This window comes from Myodes glareolus, chromosome 17 (genome assembly GCF_982192425.1).
Source record: "Myodes glareolus chromosome 17, mMyoGla1.1, whole genome shotgun sequence".
Classification (NCBI taxonomy): Eukaryota; Metazoa; Chordata; class Mammalia; order Rodentia; family Cricetidae; genus Myodes; species Myodes glareolus.
In genome coordinates, this window is record NC_142042.1 from 47,237,327 (window position 1) to 47,256,397 (window position 19,071).

General features: G+C 41.5%; 1 protein-coding gene across 3 annotated transcripts in view; it reads right to left on the reverse strand.

The window, feature by feature from the left end:
• Vav3 (vav guanine nucleotide exchange factor 3) overlaps positions 1 to 19,071 on the reverse strand; it is a 316,005-nt gene that overhangs the window by 143,636 nt on the left and 153,298 nt on the right. For all 3 annotated transcript variants that reach the window (XM_048443543.3, XM_048443541.3, XM_085677808.2), the window contains exons 10-15: positions 16,332 to 16,427; positions 13,311 to 13,379; positions 11,507 to 11,593; positions 6,842 to 6,927; positions 5,229 to 5,361; positions 4,443 to 4,552 (exon numbers count right to left, since the gene is read on the reverse strand). In XM_048443543.3, the coding sequence (XP_048299500.3) occupies positions 4,443 to 4,552; positions 5,229 to 5,361; positions 6,842 to 6,927; positions 11,507 to 11,593; positions 13,311 to 13,379; positions 16,332 to 16,427 (581 nt within the window). The remainder of the gene's footprint in view (positions 1 to 4,442; positions 4,553 to 5,228; positions 5,362 to 6,841; positions 6,928 to 11,506; positions 11,594 to 13,310; positions 13,380 to 16,331; positions 16,428 to 19,071) is intronic.

A 19,071-nucleotide genomic window follows, 5' to 3' on the forward strand; every position in this document is an offset into this window, starting at 1 on the left:
ACAGAGGTCCATTCTGAACGTGCCACTTCCTGCTGCATCTACTCCTCTTCCCACTTTCACCTCTTCTTTCTCTTCCCAGCCCCTCTTTTAAAAAGCTTTGAGAATGCAGCACACAGCTACACAGCTGAAATCCCAGCACTTGGGAATCGGGGGTAACGGAACCAGGAGTTCAAGTTCAACTTCAGCTATTAATGAGATTGAAGTCAACCAGAGTTATATGAAACTGTCTGGAAAAAAAAAAGGAAGGAAGGAAAGAAGGAAGAGAACTTTGTTATTCTTTGAGTCCATTTATTTTATATTTTACCCAGTTTGAACTTATTACTGCAATACTAACACACATACTCCAATCATATATATATAATCCTTGTGTATTATTCACAGTAAAAAAACAGGCAAAATAAAGCAATTAAAAATAATCTATTTTAGATAGGAAGATCTGAATGTAGTTGCTGAATGTAGTTGGTTTCTTAACACCCTCATGGATAAAGACAACCCTGTGAACCAAGACACCAAACTCCGTGGCAACAATAGAGTACAAACAGAGTTCAACATTGCTGACATGGTCCTGTGATCACTATTTCCTAAGCTGGAAAACAAGTAGAATGTGTATTCATTTAAAGCTAATCAGAGAACTCATAAATACACAGTAAATACAAGGGACTTGAGACGCTATCAACAGTCTTCTAGCCAAAGTTCAAAAACCACTAAGTGTGGGCACTTGGGTCCATATGGAAACCCGCTCAACTGAAAACAAGCACTTGCCGTCCTATTTCTCAGATGCCCAAATGGAATTATAGGAGACAAATGGCAACAAGAATCACTTGGGGAATAAACAAAAGCAAGCAATGCCTCCCAACCAATCAGCCTCTTGAGCACTTAAATGGATGCTCAGAGAAGGCTCCCAGCACTTCAGCACTTAAGCATCGTTTAGCTTCACAATGTTTTCCACAACCTCAATCAAGCCTTTTACTAGGGAAAAGGAGAGAAAACTCCTTCCTCCTTCCTTGTCCAAGTGGGTCACTGTTGTCTCTCTCCACTCAGGTTGCCAAATTCTACTCTGGTTCACTGCATATTCTAAATGCTGGAAGTGGTTATGGCCAAACAAGGTCAGAGAATACACTGCTGAGCAAGGATGGGGGTGCACTTGGGAAAGACAGAGGCTGGAATCATGCTACCTCTGGAAGGTGACTTGCTTTCAGTGCATCCTCCTTGTTTATGGATGCCCGTGAACTCTGTCTTTTTCTCTAATGTTCCAAACTAAGAACAGGATTTAAAAGCCTTAAAGGTATTTGCAATTACTTTAAACAACAATAAAATAGTCTAGTCATCCTATAAACAGACCTATCATCTTCTGTAAATAAAACTAGCAAGCATTTCATCTGTCTTAGAAATAGTTATTCTACTGATCAGCCACAATAGTCCTTTTCAATGTTCCTCTAAGCCACAATCCAGAAAGTTCCAGGAAGACTTATAAGGCTCAGGCTGAGACTAAGGACACTGGCAAGAGCTGACCTACAGAGATAAGATAATAAGGTAGTCTGATACCTTAACAAAATCCTGGCTTTATTTTCCTATATGTCATAACTTTTGCTTACCGACACCCACAAGTTCAACTCTGAGTAATTCTGTAGAAAAGCATGTCCACCTTCCACGTCTTCTAAGCGGCCCACAGAACTCAAAAATCCAAATGTGACTCCCACTCATGTTTCATTATATTGCTGGGGTGCTTCAAGAATATTCAGAGATGCAGAATGCCAGGTTCCCGGAGTGAAGAGGAGCAATTGAAGCCCATCGACACCCCTGTGAACCTTGGAAAGCTGTGACTGCTAGCTGCCTGCATCTGCTAGCCACTCCCCCACCCGCACCCCCAAGAGAACCTTGATTCAAACCCACTTGAATGAGGAATGATCATCTCAGCCTTCCTTGTCATGTGCAGTAATATGACCAAGTTCTGGCTTGATTTAAGAAAAATACACGCTGTTAAAGGATCATTAAAAATGAGGGATTACCTCTGCCTCCTACCCTGTAGATTTTATAGCTGGGATTCCAGTGGCGGTTTTATACTTTAAAGTAACCAACATTGAAGACAGAAGAGAAATGCTGAAAATGGCAGAAGAGAACCTGAGCCTGAAAGACAGCTGATCCTCAAGGGAGCCACCCTATCAGACAGCCTCTGCAGATTCCTTCACACGAGAAAGGCTAAGCATTTATTTCAGCGGTTATCTTGTAGTAAGGATGAGCTACTCGACTTAAAAAAAGAAAACGGAAGAAAATGGTCACTGATATGTCTATCATGCAGTCCTAGAAGCCTGCCTCATCTGAAACAAGACATTTAGCTGCCCTCCCCTGGAGAAAATCCTTCACTCACACAAAGATTCTACAGTCAAGGAAAAACATCAGAAAATTCTAGTCTTACATCTTTCCACAAGAACAGAAGCTTGAGATCCAGTTTGCCTTTGGATAACTCACTATCCCCAGCATCCCAAGATTCTGGTTTTGCCCATGCCACTCCAGGGGTCTCACCGAAGGAGCACAAGGTATATGAGGCTGACCATTCTGGATCACAGACTGGACCAACACTGCCCACTTGCCACCTATACCTAAAGTAAATGCAACTTGTAATGTAGGCACCATGACAAGGCAACCATTAATACCACTAACCTTTTGTACTATTATAATCAATGGAAAACTATAAGGGTCATACTACTATATCAGAAAATGATAGCTCATAAGCATATTAGGATTGCAAACATAAAATATTACTATGAGCAGTGCTAATAATAGATATTATTTGATTGATAAACGGCATATGACTTACACTGCAGTAACTGGCTGGCCCTTTGCAGAGATGGTATTTGGAATTCACTAAACATCAACATCCCCATCTTACGGATGCAGGGACTGAGGCTTTCAGATGACAAACAACTTAGTGAAGACCTTAGCCAGCTACAGCTGTGAGTATAGCAGAACCCAGACTTGTTTTAAGCTTATTATTTTTTTAAAAAAATCTATACAATTCTGTCTTTCAAAATATAAGAGAGTCTTTCTTGAGCCAGCAAGATGGCTCAGCAAGTAAACATTCCTCGTGCCAAAGTTGGTGACCCAAGTGCCATCCCCAGAGCCCATGTGGTAGAAGGGCAAAATCAGTTCCTGAAATCTGCTCCCTTACCTCCACCCTACCTCCACAGACATGCTCTGCATGCATGTGCATGCGCATGTGTGTGTGTGTGTGCGCACACACACACATGCAAAATAAAAACATAAATTTTTTTTCAGAACTTCAAAAACCATCCTAATTCCACCTCAACTGTTGTATTAACACAAGCATTTTTTGAAATCAAAACAAATAATAAACACTTGATAGACTTGGTCTACAAATGATGAACAACGCCAGAAGACAATGAGACAAACCTCCCGGGTGCTCTCTTTTAATTCCACTCGTTTTATTTTTTAACAGTTTCCTTTCAGGGCGACCAATGTGCTTCCACTACAAGGGTCATTATGCACCTTCTTAGTTTATAAACATCAAAATGACAGAGAAACACCTAACAGTGTGTTCTCAGCAGTTACAGCTCTGTGTGCCGTTTCTTTTGAACCACGTCTGGGTATGTTCATCTCTTCGTTGAGCATCCTCTTTAATAAAGGGAAAGAACATTGAAAGAAACATAGTCCCAAAGCCCTCATTGAATATACCCAAAACTCAGCAAGGATTCAAACAATGAGTCTGAAACAGAGGGAAGGCATCAGTCTTTATAGTCGAAGTCAAGGATGTGGACACAGGTGCATATGTGTGGGTTTTCTATTTAATTTAAGGATACATACTAAAACAGTAATTAGAGAAAAAGAATTTGTCGTTTTAATTAAGTTTCTTGAGGGGCTAAAAGGTAAAGACTGAAAACACTCCTGGGGAAAGGAGTTAAAGGGAAAGTTTGAGCTCCCTCTTTCTTCCTTTTGAAGAAATTCACCAGGATTCCCTTCCTGGGAGACCAGATGACCCGCCCACAGCCGGATGCGCATGCGCATCCTCCGGCACCTACTCCCAGCCCCCCTGGGGAACAGCTGCTGTGAGTCAGCAGCGACTTAAACAACAGACACAGAGTTCTCAAAAGTAGAAATGTCGGCTGGGGAGATGGCTCACTAGGGAAAGCACTTGCCAGCCAAGCATAATGTCCACGTGTAAATCCTTAGCACCCAAAGAAAAGCAGGGCAGAGGTGGCAGCCGGCCTTTAGTCTCAGAGCTTGAGAGGCAGAGAGGCGATCCCAGAGGTAAGGTGGCCAGCAGGTCTAGCCAAATCAGTGAGTTCTGGGTCCAACATAAGGGACAGACACCAAGGGAGATACTTAATGTCAGCATCCAGCCCCGCTCCCCCACACACCAACCACATGTTTGTGCAAATGCACACCACAGACACAAGTAAATTTTTTAAAGTAGAAATACTCACAAAGCCATTTCAAACTGTTCCAGCCACTTTTTCTTTAAATCTTTTGTTTTGCAATAAAATTCTAACCCATTTTGTCCTTGGGTATGGATGAGGTAGAAGCCATAAGACCACTGTGAAAATGGATATTCTTCAAGTTAATAATTGTCATTTGTTAAAAAAAAAACATTTCCAAATTTATCAGCGTGCCTTACCCTCCACACAAAATTTTATAATTCTATCAGCATTAATATAGATGATTATAACCAATTTCAACTTCACATTGATGAGAAAATCACCGGTACCATATTGATCTTAGGAATTAAAAATGATCAGATCAACTGTGCCATGATCCAATCATGGCTCACAGGAGCCTCTACAAATCAGTCTCTGAGAACTAAATGCCTGACCCAGAAAGCAGCAGCGTGGAGTACTAAGGTACACCCGACTCCAGATTTGCAGGCTCTGTATTCAAATATTCAACAACTGCAGAGGAAACAACATTTGCTGCCTCTTTACTCAGGATGTGCAGACTTTCCTCTTGTCGTTATTGCTAAACACTGTGGCCCAACAGCTGTTTGCAGGAATTTAAGCATTGTCTTAGGTTTTAGAGAACCCAGGGATGTTTTAAATTATATAGAAAGACATGCATGGGTTCTCTGCAGACATTAAGCCATTTAGATAAGGCTCTGAGTATTTGCAGATTTAGACATCTGCCCTGGAGGGGGTGGTCTAGACACCAATGGATGGCTACATTTGAATATTCAAAGCTCTACATAAATGACTAATAGGAATGTCCCAGAAGGTCACCTTTTTATTTTCTTTGTCAGTGGTAGGATTGTTGGCTATCTTGTACTGCTGCAGATCTATGATTTCCTTCATCTCATAGTTATCCCCTTTCCTCTTACACACAATCACTGCCAAATCGAATAAGAAGATATGCCTGCAACAGAGAGACAGGGCGAGTGACTGACAGAAATGGTTGAGCAGCTTGTGTGCTTTTTCCTGGAAGGATATGAGTCTGCCAACCAAGCATTCTTCTCTGGCATTAAGGACACCAGGCTGGGCCACACAGGGGAATGCGGGCTCACAGACGCATCAGAGGTCTCCAGCACAGCGATGGAGAAACGCTGCCACTCCACCCCAGCGCCCCTCACTTTAACAAAAAGAGAGGGAAGAATCATAAGAAGAACAATACATATACCGCGGAGTTATTGAAATACTCCTTGAGATAGGCCATAAAGCCACTCATGAATAACTGATCTCTTTTTATTTAAAAGCTAAAAACTCAGAAAAAAAATATGCACGCTCAGGACAGTAGATCCTGTACTACTTTAAAGGCAATTGGTCAAAAGCCTTGAGAACCATTCATCCCTTCCAAAGACAAGATATACATTTCCATGTCCCCACCCAGGTGGGAGCGACTGCCCTCCTAGGTGAGCAAACCCAAGCTGGGGTAGGTGTGCAAATAGCCAAAAGTGATACTGATGATCGGGTACAGTGTAAGATCACACCCAGGCTAACTTTAGAGCCTGTGGTTCACGCCTCATGCCGAGTGTCACAATTTAATGGGTCACTTTAAGCACAGCTTGGGTGTAAGAGAAAACTGCAAAAACAGGAAAGCGGTGGTTAACTTTCTGTGTTAATTTTTCTTTATCTTTTTTTTTCTTATTAAAGGCAATGTTAATTGGGGAAGGAAATGAACCTTCTAACCTTATCATCCAGCGGCAATATATGTGTGCTTTGTGAAACACCCAGTGATTAACACGCGTATTCTTAACCAATGATTGTGACAATGACACATTCACAGTGCTCAAACACTTCCCTCATCCTCAAAGTCAAAAGTGTGGCTCCTGAGAGCTACCTGTGGAATCAGAGTCAAGGTGGAAGCAAGAGCTGATGCTGCCCCCTGCTGGCCGACTCTCTTTTCTGCAGGATTCCAGGAAGCCACCACACAAACGTCAGTCTGACAATCCTGCATCACAGTGGAGGCTTACAGGCCAAGGGTACTGAGGATATTCAAGGACTCTGCCTAGAATTCTCCCTAAATAAAAATATAATTAAATAGTCTGCATTTGACCGTCCTTCTTAGTATGCTTTTCATTATTTTTCATTAATTTTTAAATGAGTCTTTTTTAAAAAGGTAATCATGGTTCTGTGGCCATTGTCTGGTGGCATTTTGTAATTGGAAGGTGTATTTTCACCTGCCTTATTTTCAAAGGTTTTCATTTAGGCCCTAAAAACGCAGACAAATCAACAGGATGCAGATTAGAAAATGGGGTCGTCCATAAGGCATACATTAGGAAATGCAAGGGACCACTGACTGGCCTGTTCCCTTGCCTGGCCACCCCCACCCCATCACTCTCACGACAGCAACTAGCAACTGCTAATTCTGAGAGCGCACGGCCCTCCCCTCTTCTCACCTTTCTTGTTTCGCATGCTTGTCCAGCGTGGTGATTCGGATTTCACCGTCTCCCTGAGGTCGCCCAAAGAGCAAAACTGGTTGGTTCTAAAACATAAACGTATTTGTAAATAAATATAAAAAGTGTGTCTGACCTTTCCACAATCACAAACAGAAGCAAACGTTAGTAAAGACATTTTCCTGGACAACTACCCTAATTATAGAAACAATCGATATCATTTTTACTTATTTTAATACATTTACTCTAAAATGCACAAGACTTTGATACAAGATACAATACAAAACTCAATCTGTCCTTTGAAGTTACAGCAGGCTTACTGTGGACACTACTTTTACATACAATCTTAAAAGGGAAGTTACCAGGGCTGGCTTTGACCTCCCTGAGGACTAGCTGTCATGGTACCTAGAGCTTCCGAGGGACAGAAGCGACTCAGCTATGATGCATATGACCCACAATGGCCAACACGACACAGTAACCATAGGGATACACATAACATGACAGCAACTGAGAGCTCCCTAATCATACCTGGGACTGAAAATCTATCCAGCTACACAGGATCAGTGATGTCACAGATCTTGCAGGAGAACCTACAGCCATCATTTTGCTAAACCAGCACAATCCCTAACGTCGTTCTTGGTAGTTATTCTTAGGCTCACTGGTACATGTAGCTCCCACCCCTCACCCAGGAAACTTCCTTTGCAGCAGACAGAGACCATTACGGAAAAGCACAACCAATAAAAATACAGCGTTGTGCAGCCCTATCTCAACTGATATCTCTACAACACAACTCCTCTACCTTAGGCTCAGGGACCGCTGCAGAAGAGGAGGCAGAAAAATTGTGAAAGTTGGAGAAACAATAGGTTTTCTGTGAGATCATGCTGCCTAAAATACCAGAGAAGCAATACCCACGAAGTTTCCCCAGCGTGACTTCCTAAACACGAGTTGAACAAAGACAAAGAGAGCTGCAAATGTGGGAGGGAAAAGCTCACAAGGACTCAAGCCTAGACAAAAGCTACTGGCAACTAAGAAAGGCTGAGAATAAGGGAATGGTCTTCTCCGAGTCAGGAGCACAATTGGTTATCCAGTGCCGAATGGTCAGCTCCCAAAACACAAGCATATAAGTAACAATATACAAACTGAGTGTATTGGTACAGTATTTAGAGGAAATGAGACCATGGATTTGAAAGAGAACAGGATGGGAGGGTAACTTGGAAGGGTTTGGAGGGAATAAAGGGAAGAGAAAAAAGGATGCATGTAATTACTTATAATCTCAGCAAAGGAAAATATTATTTAAAAGGGAGAGTTAGATACCAAAAGAGAGAAATAACTGGAATGATCTTAACTAGAGGAAAATTCTAATAACTAATATTTGTCACACATTCAGGATGAAATGACACAGCCTTTCTCTTCATAAACACACTACCCACAGGGAAACAAATAGTTACACACGCATGTAATTGCTAACACATAATTATCCCCCAAAGCAGAGTATATAGGAAGGGGAGATAATTTCACCCAAGGATTCAGGGATGGCTTCTTTGAGCTAAGAGTTCCAGGATAAAAAATTCTGATGTAACAATTAAATGAGATATTTTCATAACATTTGTTGCAGGGACATAAAGTATTTTTAAACTATTAATCAACACTTATAGCACTTGCTAAGGGAAAAGAGAATTGACTAAAGATTATCAATCGCACTTAGGCATTTTATTCTAATATAAGATATAAATGTTATTTCAAAAAAGTGATAAAATAATAAATGTTTGCTGTCAAAACCCCACTGTTACACTCTGGAATAAGTAGAATAAAAGTTTCATCTTAAAATCCATAGAGGGAGGCAGGTGGTAGTGTCTCACTCCTTTAATCCCAGAACTTGGGAGGGAGAGGCAGGCAGATCTCTGTGAGTTTGAGACCAGCCTGGTCTTTAGAGTGAATTCCAGGGCAAGCAGAGCTATTACATAGAGAAACCCTGTCCAAAAAAAAAAAAAATACAACAAAAAACCTAAGACATAAAAAAATCATATTGGAACCTCAAGGGACCCTGAAAAACAACAACATTGGCTATTTTATACTCCCTGACTTCAAACCTTATTATAAAGTTAGAATAGTTAAAATAGTACAGTATTGGCATAAAGACCAACAGATTAATAGACCCATGGAATAGGAGTGATCCCAGAAATAAGACACATAATGGTTTTCAAAAAGTGCCAAGAACATTCAATGGGGGAAAACAAAGTTCTTGAACAAATGGTGCCAGGACAACTATATACATCTACAAGGAAAAAGAATAACGTTGGGCCTTAGCTTTATACTGTATGTAAAATGACTACTTAGAGCAAAGATCTACACAGAAGAGCTAACACTATTAAGGCTTTACAAGCAAATAGAGGGGAAAAAAACCAGAACTGAGTTCTTAAATGTGACGTTAGATGTATCAGCAGGAAAGAGAAGGTGGGTGAACTAGAACTATGGCATCACCAATGCTATCTGTAGAAGAAAAGTCGCCAGTGATACCTGTGTGAGGAGGGACTGGTGAATATATGTGTATTTAATAAATTCTACAAATACATATGCACACGTGTGCATGCAAGCACACACACACACACACACACACACATAACAGGACTCAAAAGTTGCCAAGGTATTCATTTCTCCAAACATGTCCAATGAATATACAAAACTGTGTTCGATGCTTTTAGTCATTGGGAAAATGCAATCAAAACCAGAATCAGACACAATCTCGCATCCATTTGGATATGTATTTTGCATGTGTGCTTAGAAAAGAAAACATCTAAAAAGAGATCTGAAAGTTGGCATTTGTCAAGTTCAGGGAGAAACTGGAATCCATTTATATTACTAGTAAGAATGCAAGCTGGGGCAGCGGTCATCAAGAATGGAATGGCTATCACTCAAAATTTAATCACAGAATTACAATACAGTAGCCATAAGAAATGGAAGCGGGGCCCTCAAACAGACAATGGCAGACCCACTTCACTGCAGCATTGTTTGTGATTCTTCAAATGGGAAGCAACAGATGTTCTCCGGACAAAACGACACAACGTGGGCTATGCACGGGACACATCAGACAGCCTTAAGGAGACAAAACTCACGCTCGGCAACACGAATGAAAGCTTATGGCATGGGGCTAAATAAAATAAACTGGCCTCAAGAGCACCAATGCCATATGGTTCTATATGTCAGAGGCAACACAGGTACTGGATTCAAAGCCAGAAAGAATGGTGCCCGGGGACTGTGGAGGGAACAGGGTGCACAGAACATGTGCCCAGTGAACAGGGTTTCACAGACATAAGAGTTCTGGAGCTGGACAGAAACCATGGGTATAGAAGATTGTAAATATACTTAATATCATATGTTTATGGTGGTCTATTTAAGGTCAGTCATATTATCATACTGCCAATGCTACATAGCTGTCAGGAACTATACCATGAAATTCTAAAAGAGAAAGGGTGCTGGGAGGTTAGGGAATGGGATTCCCTTTAGATAGGACCTGGAAGGGACACGACAGACCATGATGGGGAAAATACTCTGGGCTCCGAATGGAATATGTTCAAAGGTAGAACCACCAAAAGCAATAGAAAACGGGAGACTTGCAATCAGCATGGCGTAATTCCCATGGCATAAAACATGTGGGCAGTTATCCACTGAACGAGTTCAGAAAATGGTTTAAGTTCAGATCATGGCATACTTTTAAGGGGTGGCAGCTGATGGCACCAGGACAGTCTTAGCGAGTCTGGGAAAGAAGGCGAACTGGAAAGCGGCTGTTTAAGACATAACTATCTACAGAGATGGCTTGGGGCTTCGGGGCTTGTCAAGGAAGCAGGTGATGGCATCGTGATGTGGAGAAGTGGCTGTGTACGGGAAAAGGAGGGGTGTGCAGGGGGAGTCAGAATGCAGCAGTGACATGACCTCGCCAGAAATCCCTCAAAGCCCTTCTGCTAGGCCCTTCCCGCAGGTGTCTGCAGTCCTCCCTGCTCTCTGGAAACCGTTTCAATAGCAACCTAGCTGCCTCCGTAAAGGGACTTCCTGAACTATAAACAAGTCTGGGACACCCCACTCCAGGACAGACAGAAACTGCCCTCAATCTCCACGGCAGCCACAATGAAGCCCTAAGCCGTCCTTGGCCCACAGGGCTGTGCAACGCTCTTCCCCATGCCCTGTGACCTCAGAGCTCATCACCTTCTGTTCTCACTTCTAGCCGCCCTTGCCTCTCAGCTTCCTGAACACACAAAGTACTTCTTACCCATCTCTGGGCTATTCCCTTTTAGGCATCCCCCTGGACCCCTGACCTAATAGATTTACGTCCGGCTTCTCACTCTTTAGCCCAAGTTAAAATGACAAGCAACTCAAAAGAACTGTTTTCTATTCAGGTTACCGAAACTCAGGCTCTCTTTATGGTCCTCTGGGACGCCTGGGAGAAGGGTCAGGGGAAGACTGAGGGAGAGAGGCAGGCAACAGAACTACCTTGACAGTGTTGAGGTCACAGGGGATATCACACAAGAGTAAAGGCCAAACAGAAATAGGAGGGGGAAACCAATGCCTGGTAGCCGAAAGTTGAAGGTAAACCATCTTTTCCTCAACTCCAGCTCTCCGAATGACCCCCAGTTTGGGGCTGAGGGGAGGCAGGATGGGGGGATAATCACATACCAGATTTTCTATAGACAGCTGAAACTGCCTGATCTCACGAAGGGTCTCATTGTCTCTTTTCACTTCGTTCACATACTGTGCCAAGTCCTAGAGAATGGAGAGAAGACACTGGAAGATTAGAGACACAAGCTGCGCTGAAAGGAAAACACATCATTCATTGCCGCAGTGATGGACGTCACCACCGTGACTTCTCGATGACAACAAAAATGAGCACTCAGTCCATCAAAGCTGCAGCTCAAAGCCAATTTTAAAATATGGGGCATGCAGCTGGGATGGCTGAAGAATCATGGAGCTGTGGTTTACCACACCCATGAGGAGAGTAGGGATGCTGCTGCCTTAAAAGGGAAAAAGAAAAACCCTGCTGCAATGCAAAGCCATGGAGGAAAGTAGGTCAGGAGAATTTAAATTTCAGGAGCATTAATGGCCGACCTTGACAACAGTGCATCTGTCCCTGGGTTAGATGAAGGGCAGAGCTGAAGGCGTAGCAGTGAGGGAAAAGTAACCAAGTTACATGTTGCCCTAGCAAGAGGGTCTTTTGAAGCCAGTTAATGTCTTGTTAGCTCTGGAGAAGGCTCAGTCATGAAGGCTACTTCAATTTCAGAGTCAATAAAGGAGAAACAAAGGAGAGGTGAAGAACGGAGCCGCACAAAACCAGAATAAACTGAAGGGAAGCCTTCGGTCATGCGCTCCACCTGCCTTCACCTATTTTAAAAATGTTTCGTTCTGCTGTTTTGTTTTTTTTTTTTTAATTTGCTAAAGCATTAGCTCATCCTCCCATACTGTAACTGGCTATTTTTATTTTGTGTGATCCTCATTTTCCTGTTTTCTAAGTTTTTTCTTCCTTTACCTTCCTCAAAGCATCCAAAAGGAACACAACTCTGCAAATAAATAACATTCTCAGTGGAAGTTTGGCTTCCGGTAGGACCCATCCATGAATGACTTCTTTAGGGACACAACATTTGTTACTTTTCTGGCCTCAATAAATGACCAAGTAAAGATCATGACACCCACGCTAAGATCATCCAATCAACTGAGACCAGTCGGGAGCACCGTTAAACACTTAGATAACACACAGTCACTCCCTCTCACAAAACAAGTACTTGATTCTGTTCCAGTCATAGATCAGAGTCAAGTTGACTAAGCATAATATGAAATTATTATATCCCCCCAAGAACTTCACACCGCCTGCTTTTATCCCTCTCTGTGTCTTCTTGACTTTCAGGTTTAGCTGGAAACAAAAACTCAAAGAGAAGTCCGCTTGTACAGGATCCATCATGGGCAACCTGGCAGAGGATCGGTCTGAGGACAAAACCACACTGGTGCTTCCGAAGCCACCTATGGCCCTGTGCTTATTCAAGGCAGCAGCAGTAGCTATGAGAAGAATGTGGAACAAAACCACTATCTGAGTCGTTCCTGGAGGCTGTAAAAGTTAGCCAACTGCAGAATAGTAGTTCGATTATACCTCTTGGTTTTATGCCATTGTTTTTTGTCTAGCCTTTAAATCCATATAAGAATTCCATTGCAGAGACTGATGCTGGAAAGTGTGCCACAAATTTGAGACCTGTCTGGTTTACATAGCACGTATTAGGAATCCCCAGCCTCAGAAAACAAACAAACAAACAAACCCACCACAAACGGCAGGCCGAACATCTATTTCAGTATGTTACTTTGCTCTCCTCACCGATAACAGGCATGAATGTTGACAGGGAAAACAGTTACATGTAGAGACACTAGCAGTGTGAACCCCACAGCTTCTAGGCAGGCAGATAAAGACACAGGCACGGTTCAGCGGTGGCTGCCTTACCTTCATTGCATCCAGAGCCAATTTCAGGTTCGCCTTCTCAGTAGGATCATGGGTGTGTTTGACCAGCTCCTGTTTGAAGACACAGGTTAGCAATGCTTTCCTTAAATTCAAAACTAACACTGAAGGAACAGGCAAAAGGTTTGAAAGACACCATCAGCCTCTCCACACTGTGATAGTGTTGACTGACTCTTTCCAGCTATATGCCACCCTCGCCATTACACCCATCTGTTTCCCAGAACGTCCAAACCTCTAGGTGGAGAGATACTTTCTATTCCCTCTCACACACTACGTCTCTAAGAATGGATTCTAATGCCACATCCATCTCCATTTGGGGACAAAAGGATGCTTTGTGTGTTATACTGCTACTGTCTTGCTTATATATCCTATATTTCTACAAACTCTTCAGTCTTGCATGTCCTTTCTCATGGAGAGTTTCTGTCACCTACATGCTCACTCTCTTATTCTAATCTGACAAATCCTCCAGATTTGATCACAGCCATTGTCATATCACCTGTCACCCAATGAGGCCATTCCTCTGCAGTATGCTTGCCAAACCCAGAATTCATACCTGATATCAGACTCAAATGTCCAACTAAATAACTGTCCCACAGACCCCTATGTCAAATAAATTCCAAACTTGCTCCACCCTTACCCAGGATGAGCGGGCAACTGAGGGTGTTTGATTAAATAGCAGCATTTCCATTCGTGTAGCAATCAAAGCCAAGATCTGAAGGGTATCCCAGGCTCTGCCATCCCTTTTCCTTCCCTGTGTCTCACTGATGCTAACTTTGGTCCTGCCCTAGAGAGCACTTGCCTGGCTGTCATCTTTTTTGAACAGGTTATTCTCAAGTGCTTCAAACTAGATTTTGGACCTAGGTTCTTTCCTTCCAATAATCTGCTCATGCCTCTGACACCAAGCAGGTTTCCAAACTCTAAGTCCTATCTTGTCTCCACCCTAGTTAGACTTCCATGAGTCCCCAAACTCTTCCACTGTTACCCAACACCTCCTAGTCCTCACGCACTGGATCTGGGTTCTGCAACTTCTTCTCATCCATTTCTCTCCACTTCCACCCAGACAGCCTACTTTCTATCCTCCCTAAGAAATCAATAGTTCTCAAAAGATATTCTTATTAACACATAGGACATGGTATTTTCTTTACTTAGAATGTTCCTCCCATTGAACACCTGCCAAACTCACACTAGTCCCTGAAAGCTCAATTCACAAATCATCCCTCTAGGAAGACGGAAGATGAAGCCTCTCCCGGGGTCCCCAGCAAGCTGAGGTGTAGCGGAAGCCTTTGTGTCTCTTCTGTGCACCCATCACATTGTTACACTTCAGAGTTTGCACTGATCCTGTCCTTCTGAATGGTGAGACCTAGTGCAGAGGGGTGTGTAGTCCTGTTGCACAATGCATTCCTAACGCGCGCACGCGCGCGCGCACACACACACACACACACACACACACACACACACACACACACACTACTCGAAATTCTCTAAAAGCCTAAACACTGGTACTGTTTCCTGTTACAAATAGGAACTACAGATAGAGAGAACTGCCAAATATAAAAAGCCGCCCAAATCCTATTTTCAGTCTCACTTTGTTAAATAAAATAGTAAAACACTCTTAAAGTTTCCAAAACTCCCCCTAAAAAATATTTTAAATTTCATAAATCATTGTCATCAAATCAGGCAGCAGCTGAAACCGATTTCCTTGAGAAATCATGAAAGTGTAGGAGAAAGGAGAATAACCACATTTTTAAAAACAAATTTCTAGACACCAGACTAATGCTCCAAAATACTTTGAGATTTAAAAAAAAAAACCTCTAAGATTTTTATCTACATGTAGTACCCAAAATAAACCTTCCTATCTTTAAATGCAATTATGTAATTACACATCTTCTTGAACTCTGAAACACAAAACAGCACGAGAAAACAAAAAAACAAAAAACAGTGGGCCAAGTGAGGAGTTTCAAAAACATCTAATTGTATTTCTTAGTTTTATGAGTCGGGACAAAGTCTTACAAGGGCCCAGAGTCTTTCTCTCATTCTGAAATCTTATAAATTCTTCAGTCAGCCCTTCACTACATCAAAGCAACAAAATAAACCATTATCTCATTTTGGACACTTTTAGCTCCATGATGTCTTGAAGGTTAACTGCTTGAGTCGTCCTTATTAGTTTTTCATAAAATGCAATTTGATTAAGTTACTTTGAGTTTAGGTCTCATAAATGTTTTAATGCACTTTTTAAGAAATAATCAGGGTTTGAATTTTTCTGATTTCTCAGTAGAACCAAAATAGAAATGACTAATAATTGCATGGCTACAGTTCAAGAAACTTAATACACAAGATGTACAAAGCACAGAAGACTCAAAATTCTATTTCACGTACAGGTAGTAGATTTTTTCTTACAAAGCATTCCAGGAGCATCAGCTGGGCTGGCACACTAATACAGTAAGACATTTCTTTGGAGCAGAACTAATGAGCCTCCTGGTATAGCTATCAAATTAAATTTATAAGACTCTCCACCCTCATTAGCGGACTTAACTGTGGAAACCGTAAACTTTGTGGGCTTTAGTAAGAATCACCTCACAGTAGGGTGTAGCCTTATTATATTTAGCGCAGTGAAAAGGCCATAGAGCGCATAACACAATCTTCTATGAATTGTTGTGATAAGATGGAGACGCTAATGCAGTTAATCGGACCACACTCACTGGCAAATGATTATTGCTGATTCCAAACTATGCCATTTAAGACATATTTGTACTTGTTCTTGTTTTTTTCCTTTTTCTATCCTGTTTGAAGAACACAACATGTGTCTTTTTAGTAAACACAGATTTTTTTTTGTCGAAAAGGAAAATAAAATGCCTAGCTGTCCTGGCCATTTTACACTTAACACTAAAAATATGGAGACTCTGCAGCATGATGCTGAGGAAGGTAGCGCCCTGTGCAACATGATGCTGAGGAACATGGCGCCCTGTGGGAGGAACAAACGCAGTGGAGCATTGTGAACGTACAGACCTGAAGGAGGAGGTGGTACTTCAGCACACGCTGCATGGGGACGACCAGCAAATCGCGAAGAGTAAACTTCCCGTTATTTGCTCTCTTTGAACATTCCTAATGCGATAGATTTCAAATTTTCTGTTAGTTTTCTCAAAGGAAGTCATACAACACTACAAGATGCAAAGTCCACAAGTAGAATCCTTCTAAAATATCTTCCCTCTTTTCCTTCCCAATACTTCTGTCCAAACAATAAAGTACCTTCGGTTTTTTAGAGCAAGTCTAAAACGTGAATCAAATGAACTGTTTCGTCAGTGAAGATTATTCTACAGCACAGAATCCTAACCCTGCACAGCTTTCCTTTAGAGCTGACTCCCACATTCCCCTCAGGGTTATGAAGCAGACAGCAGCAATCCCCCGCTCACTGAAGTCCTGTGGGCTCATCCACCTTCACACTTCAGCTTCATCAAGTCTATCCAATCACTCTTTCCAGTCTCTCCAGAGAAACAACCATCCCTTTTCCAAAGCATTCTGCGAGGCATTAAGATGAATCTTAATCAAAACCATTTCCTTCACCTCTTCCTCCCTCCCTCCCTTCCCCCCCTCTCATTTGGTCTGTATACATATCTACCTTGTGGTTCTTTATTGTCACTATAAAGAATATCTGCCCCAGAATAACCTTTTATACTAAAGACATGTCACTTAAACCTCTTTTTAAAAACCCTCTGTTTGCTTAATAAATATTTATTGAACTAAATGAAAAGGAATATTTGGCTGAATATGTTGAAATAGAAACCTGCTACCACAGATAATATTTTAAATCCTCAGATTTTACGTATTTAATTCTCTTTTTAAAATACTTTAAAAAGGGCATGGTGGTGCATGTATTTAATTCTAGCACTCAGGGGCCTGAGACAGGAGGAGTGACATAAGTTTGAGGCTGCACAGTAAACTCTGTCACAAAACAAAGAGTTTACTTTAAAATTATATTGACTTCTTCACTCTTGATGGCAGCTGTGACCTGGAAATAGATAAATTGAATTTTAAGTATTAACATATGAAACCCTGACTGTGTGACTTGGGCAGGTTACTGTCCTCCCTGGACCCATATATATATATATATATATATATATATATATATATATATATATATATATATAATATGAAAGTATTTCCTATGTATAATATACCAAATATATATTATATATAATATATTATTTATGTGTATCTTATATATGAATAGTCATCATCATATATAATATATACTAACTAGATAGATAGATAGATAGATAGATAGATAGATAGATAGATAGATAGATAGATATTCTTGGTTGTCAATTGACTATATCTTAAATTAGCTAAAACCCAAGCAGCTAGGTATACCTGTGAGGGATTTTTCTTGACTAAATAATTTGAAATGGGAATCTATCTTTAATCCAGAACTTTCGAAGTGGGAAGATCCCCCTTTTATCTAGGTCTTCTGTTGGAAACTATATAAAGGACATGGAAGAAGAAAGCTTTTGCTCTTTGCTTGCTTGCCCTCCCTCACTAGACAGTTTCTCACTGGCATTAGACCCGACTTCATCGGGATTTGAGCACTTACTGAAGACCAGCTGAGATATCCAGCCTCATGGATTGGACAACTGGATTCTTGGATTTCCCACTAGCAACCACTGATGGACTAGCAGAACCACCATCGGCAAAACACTTTAATGAATCCCCTTTCTATATACATTTCTAGGTAGGTTCTAGAGAACCTGACTAAGAAAAAAATTGGTACCAGGAGTGTGCTATAGACTCATTCTGCCAATTTTGTTCCTCTAGAGAATCTTGACTAAAACATATATACATTGTTATTCCAAAAGGTGACAAAATGTCAAACAACAGCTAGAGAGAAATGACATGAGTTCAACATTCTCCTGCAATTACAAGTGACAGCCATGGACTCTTCAGTGTATAGAGTTACTTAATATAACTGAATTTATTTCATTCCCCATTCGTAGCTTTTCTAGCACACTCAAAGGCATTACTAGGAGCTATGGCATTAATGCCAGTGATTCTAATGACCATAATGGCTTTGTGACTGTGTTTGACCACAGATCTAGTGCAAAATAAGCAAGAAAAACATACTGATTGGTTATTTGTGCCTTAGTTAACACAGTCCATTAGGAAAATAAATGTTTCAACATATTACCTGTATGTGCACGGGGGAACATGTGTGTGACAGCATGAACTCATACATGTGGAGGTCAGAAGACAACCAAAGGTGTTCTTTCTCTGGAGCCATCACCATGCCTTTTTGGCCTCTCATTGGCCTGTCACTCAGCAGATAGGCTGTATCAACTGTCCAGCAAGTACCAGGATGGGATCTTCCTATCTTCACCTCCCAGAGGTGAGCGCATGGCCATGTATAGTCACGCCCAGCTTTTTTATGTGGTTCTAAAGGTTGCACTCAAGTCTTCATGCTTGCATGGATAACTCTGTGAAAGCCAGCCCTGCTATCCCCCAGCCTAGGAGTTCAACCAATTTCACGTATTCCATAGATTCTGGGACATTGCAAATCATGAGTCTCAACCAGGAGGTCAAATCAAAACAACTGAGCCTTCTCACGCCACTGTATTTTAAGCTCTTTGGGGTGGCACAATTTTTAACTCTAGGCCATCCCAACTTAGTGCAAGGAACAGAAATTTGTACATATAAACTCACAGAAATTCATTTAGAATTATTGGGAGGGACATCTGCTTGCTTAAGCTCCAAGTTC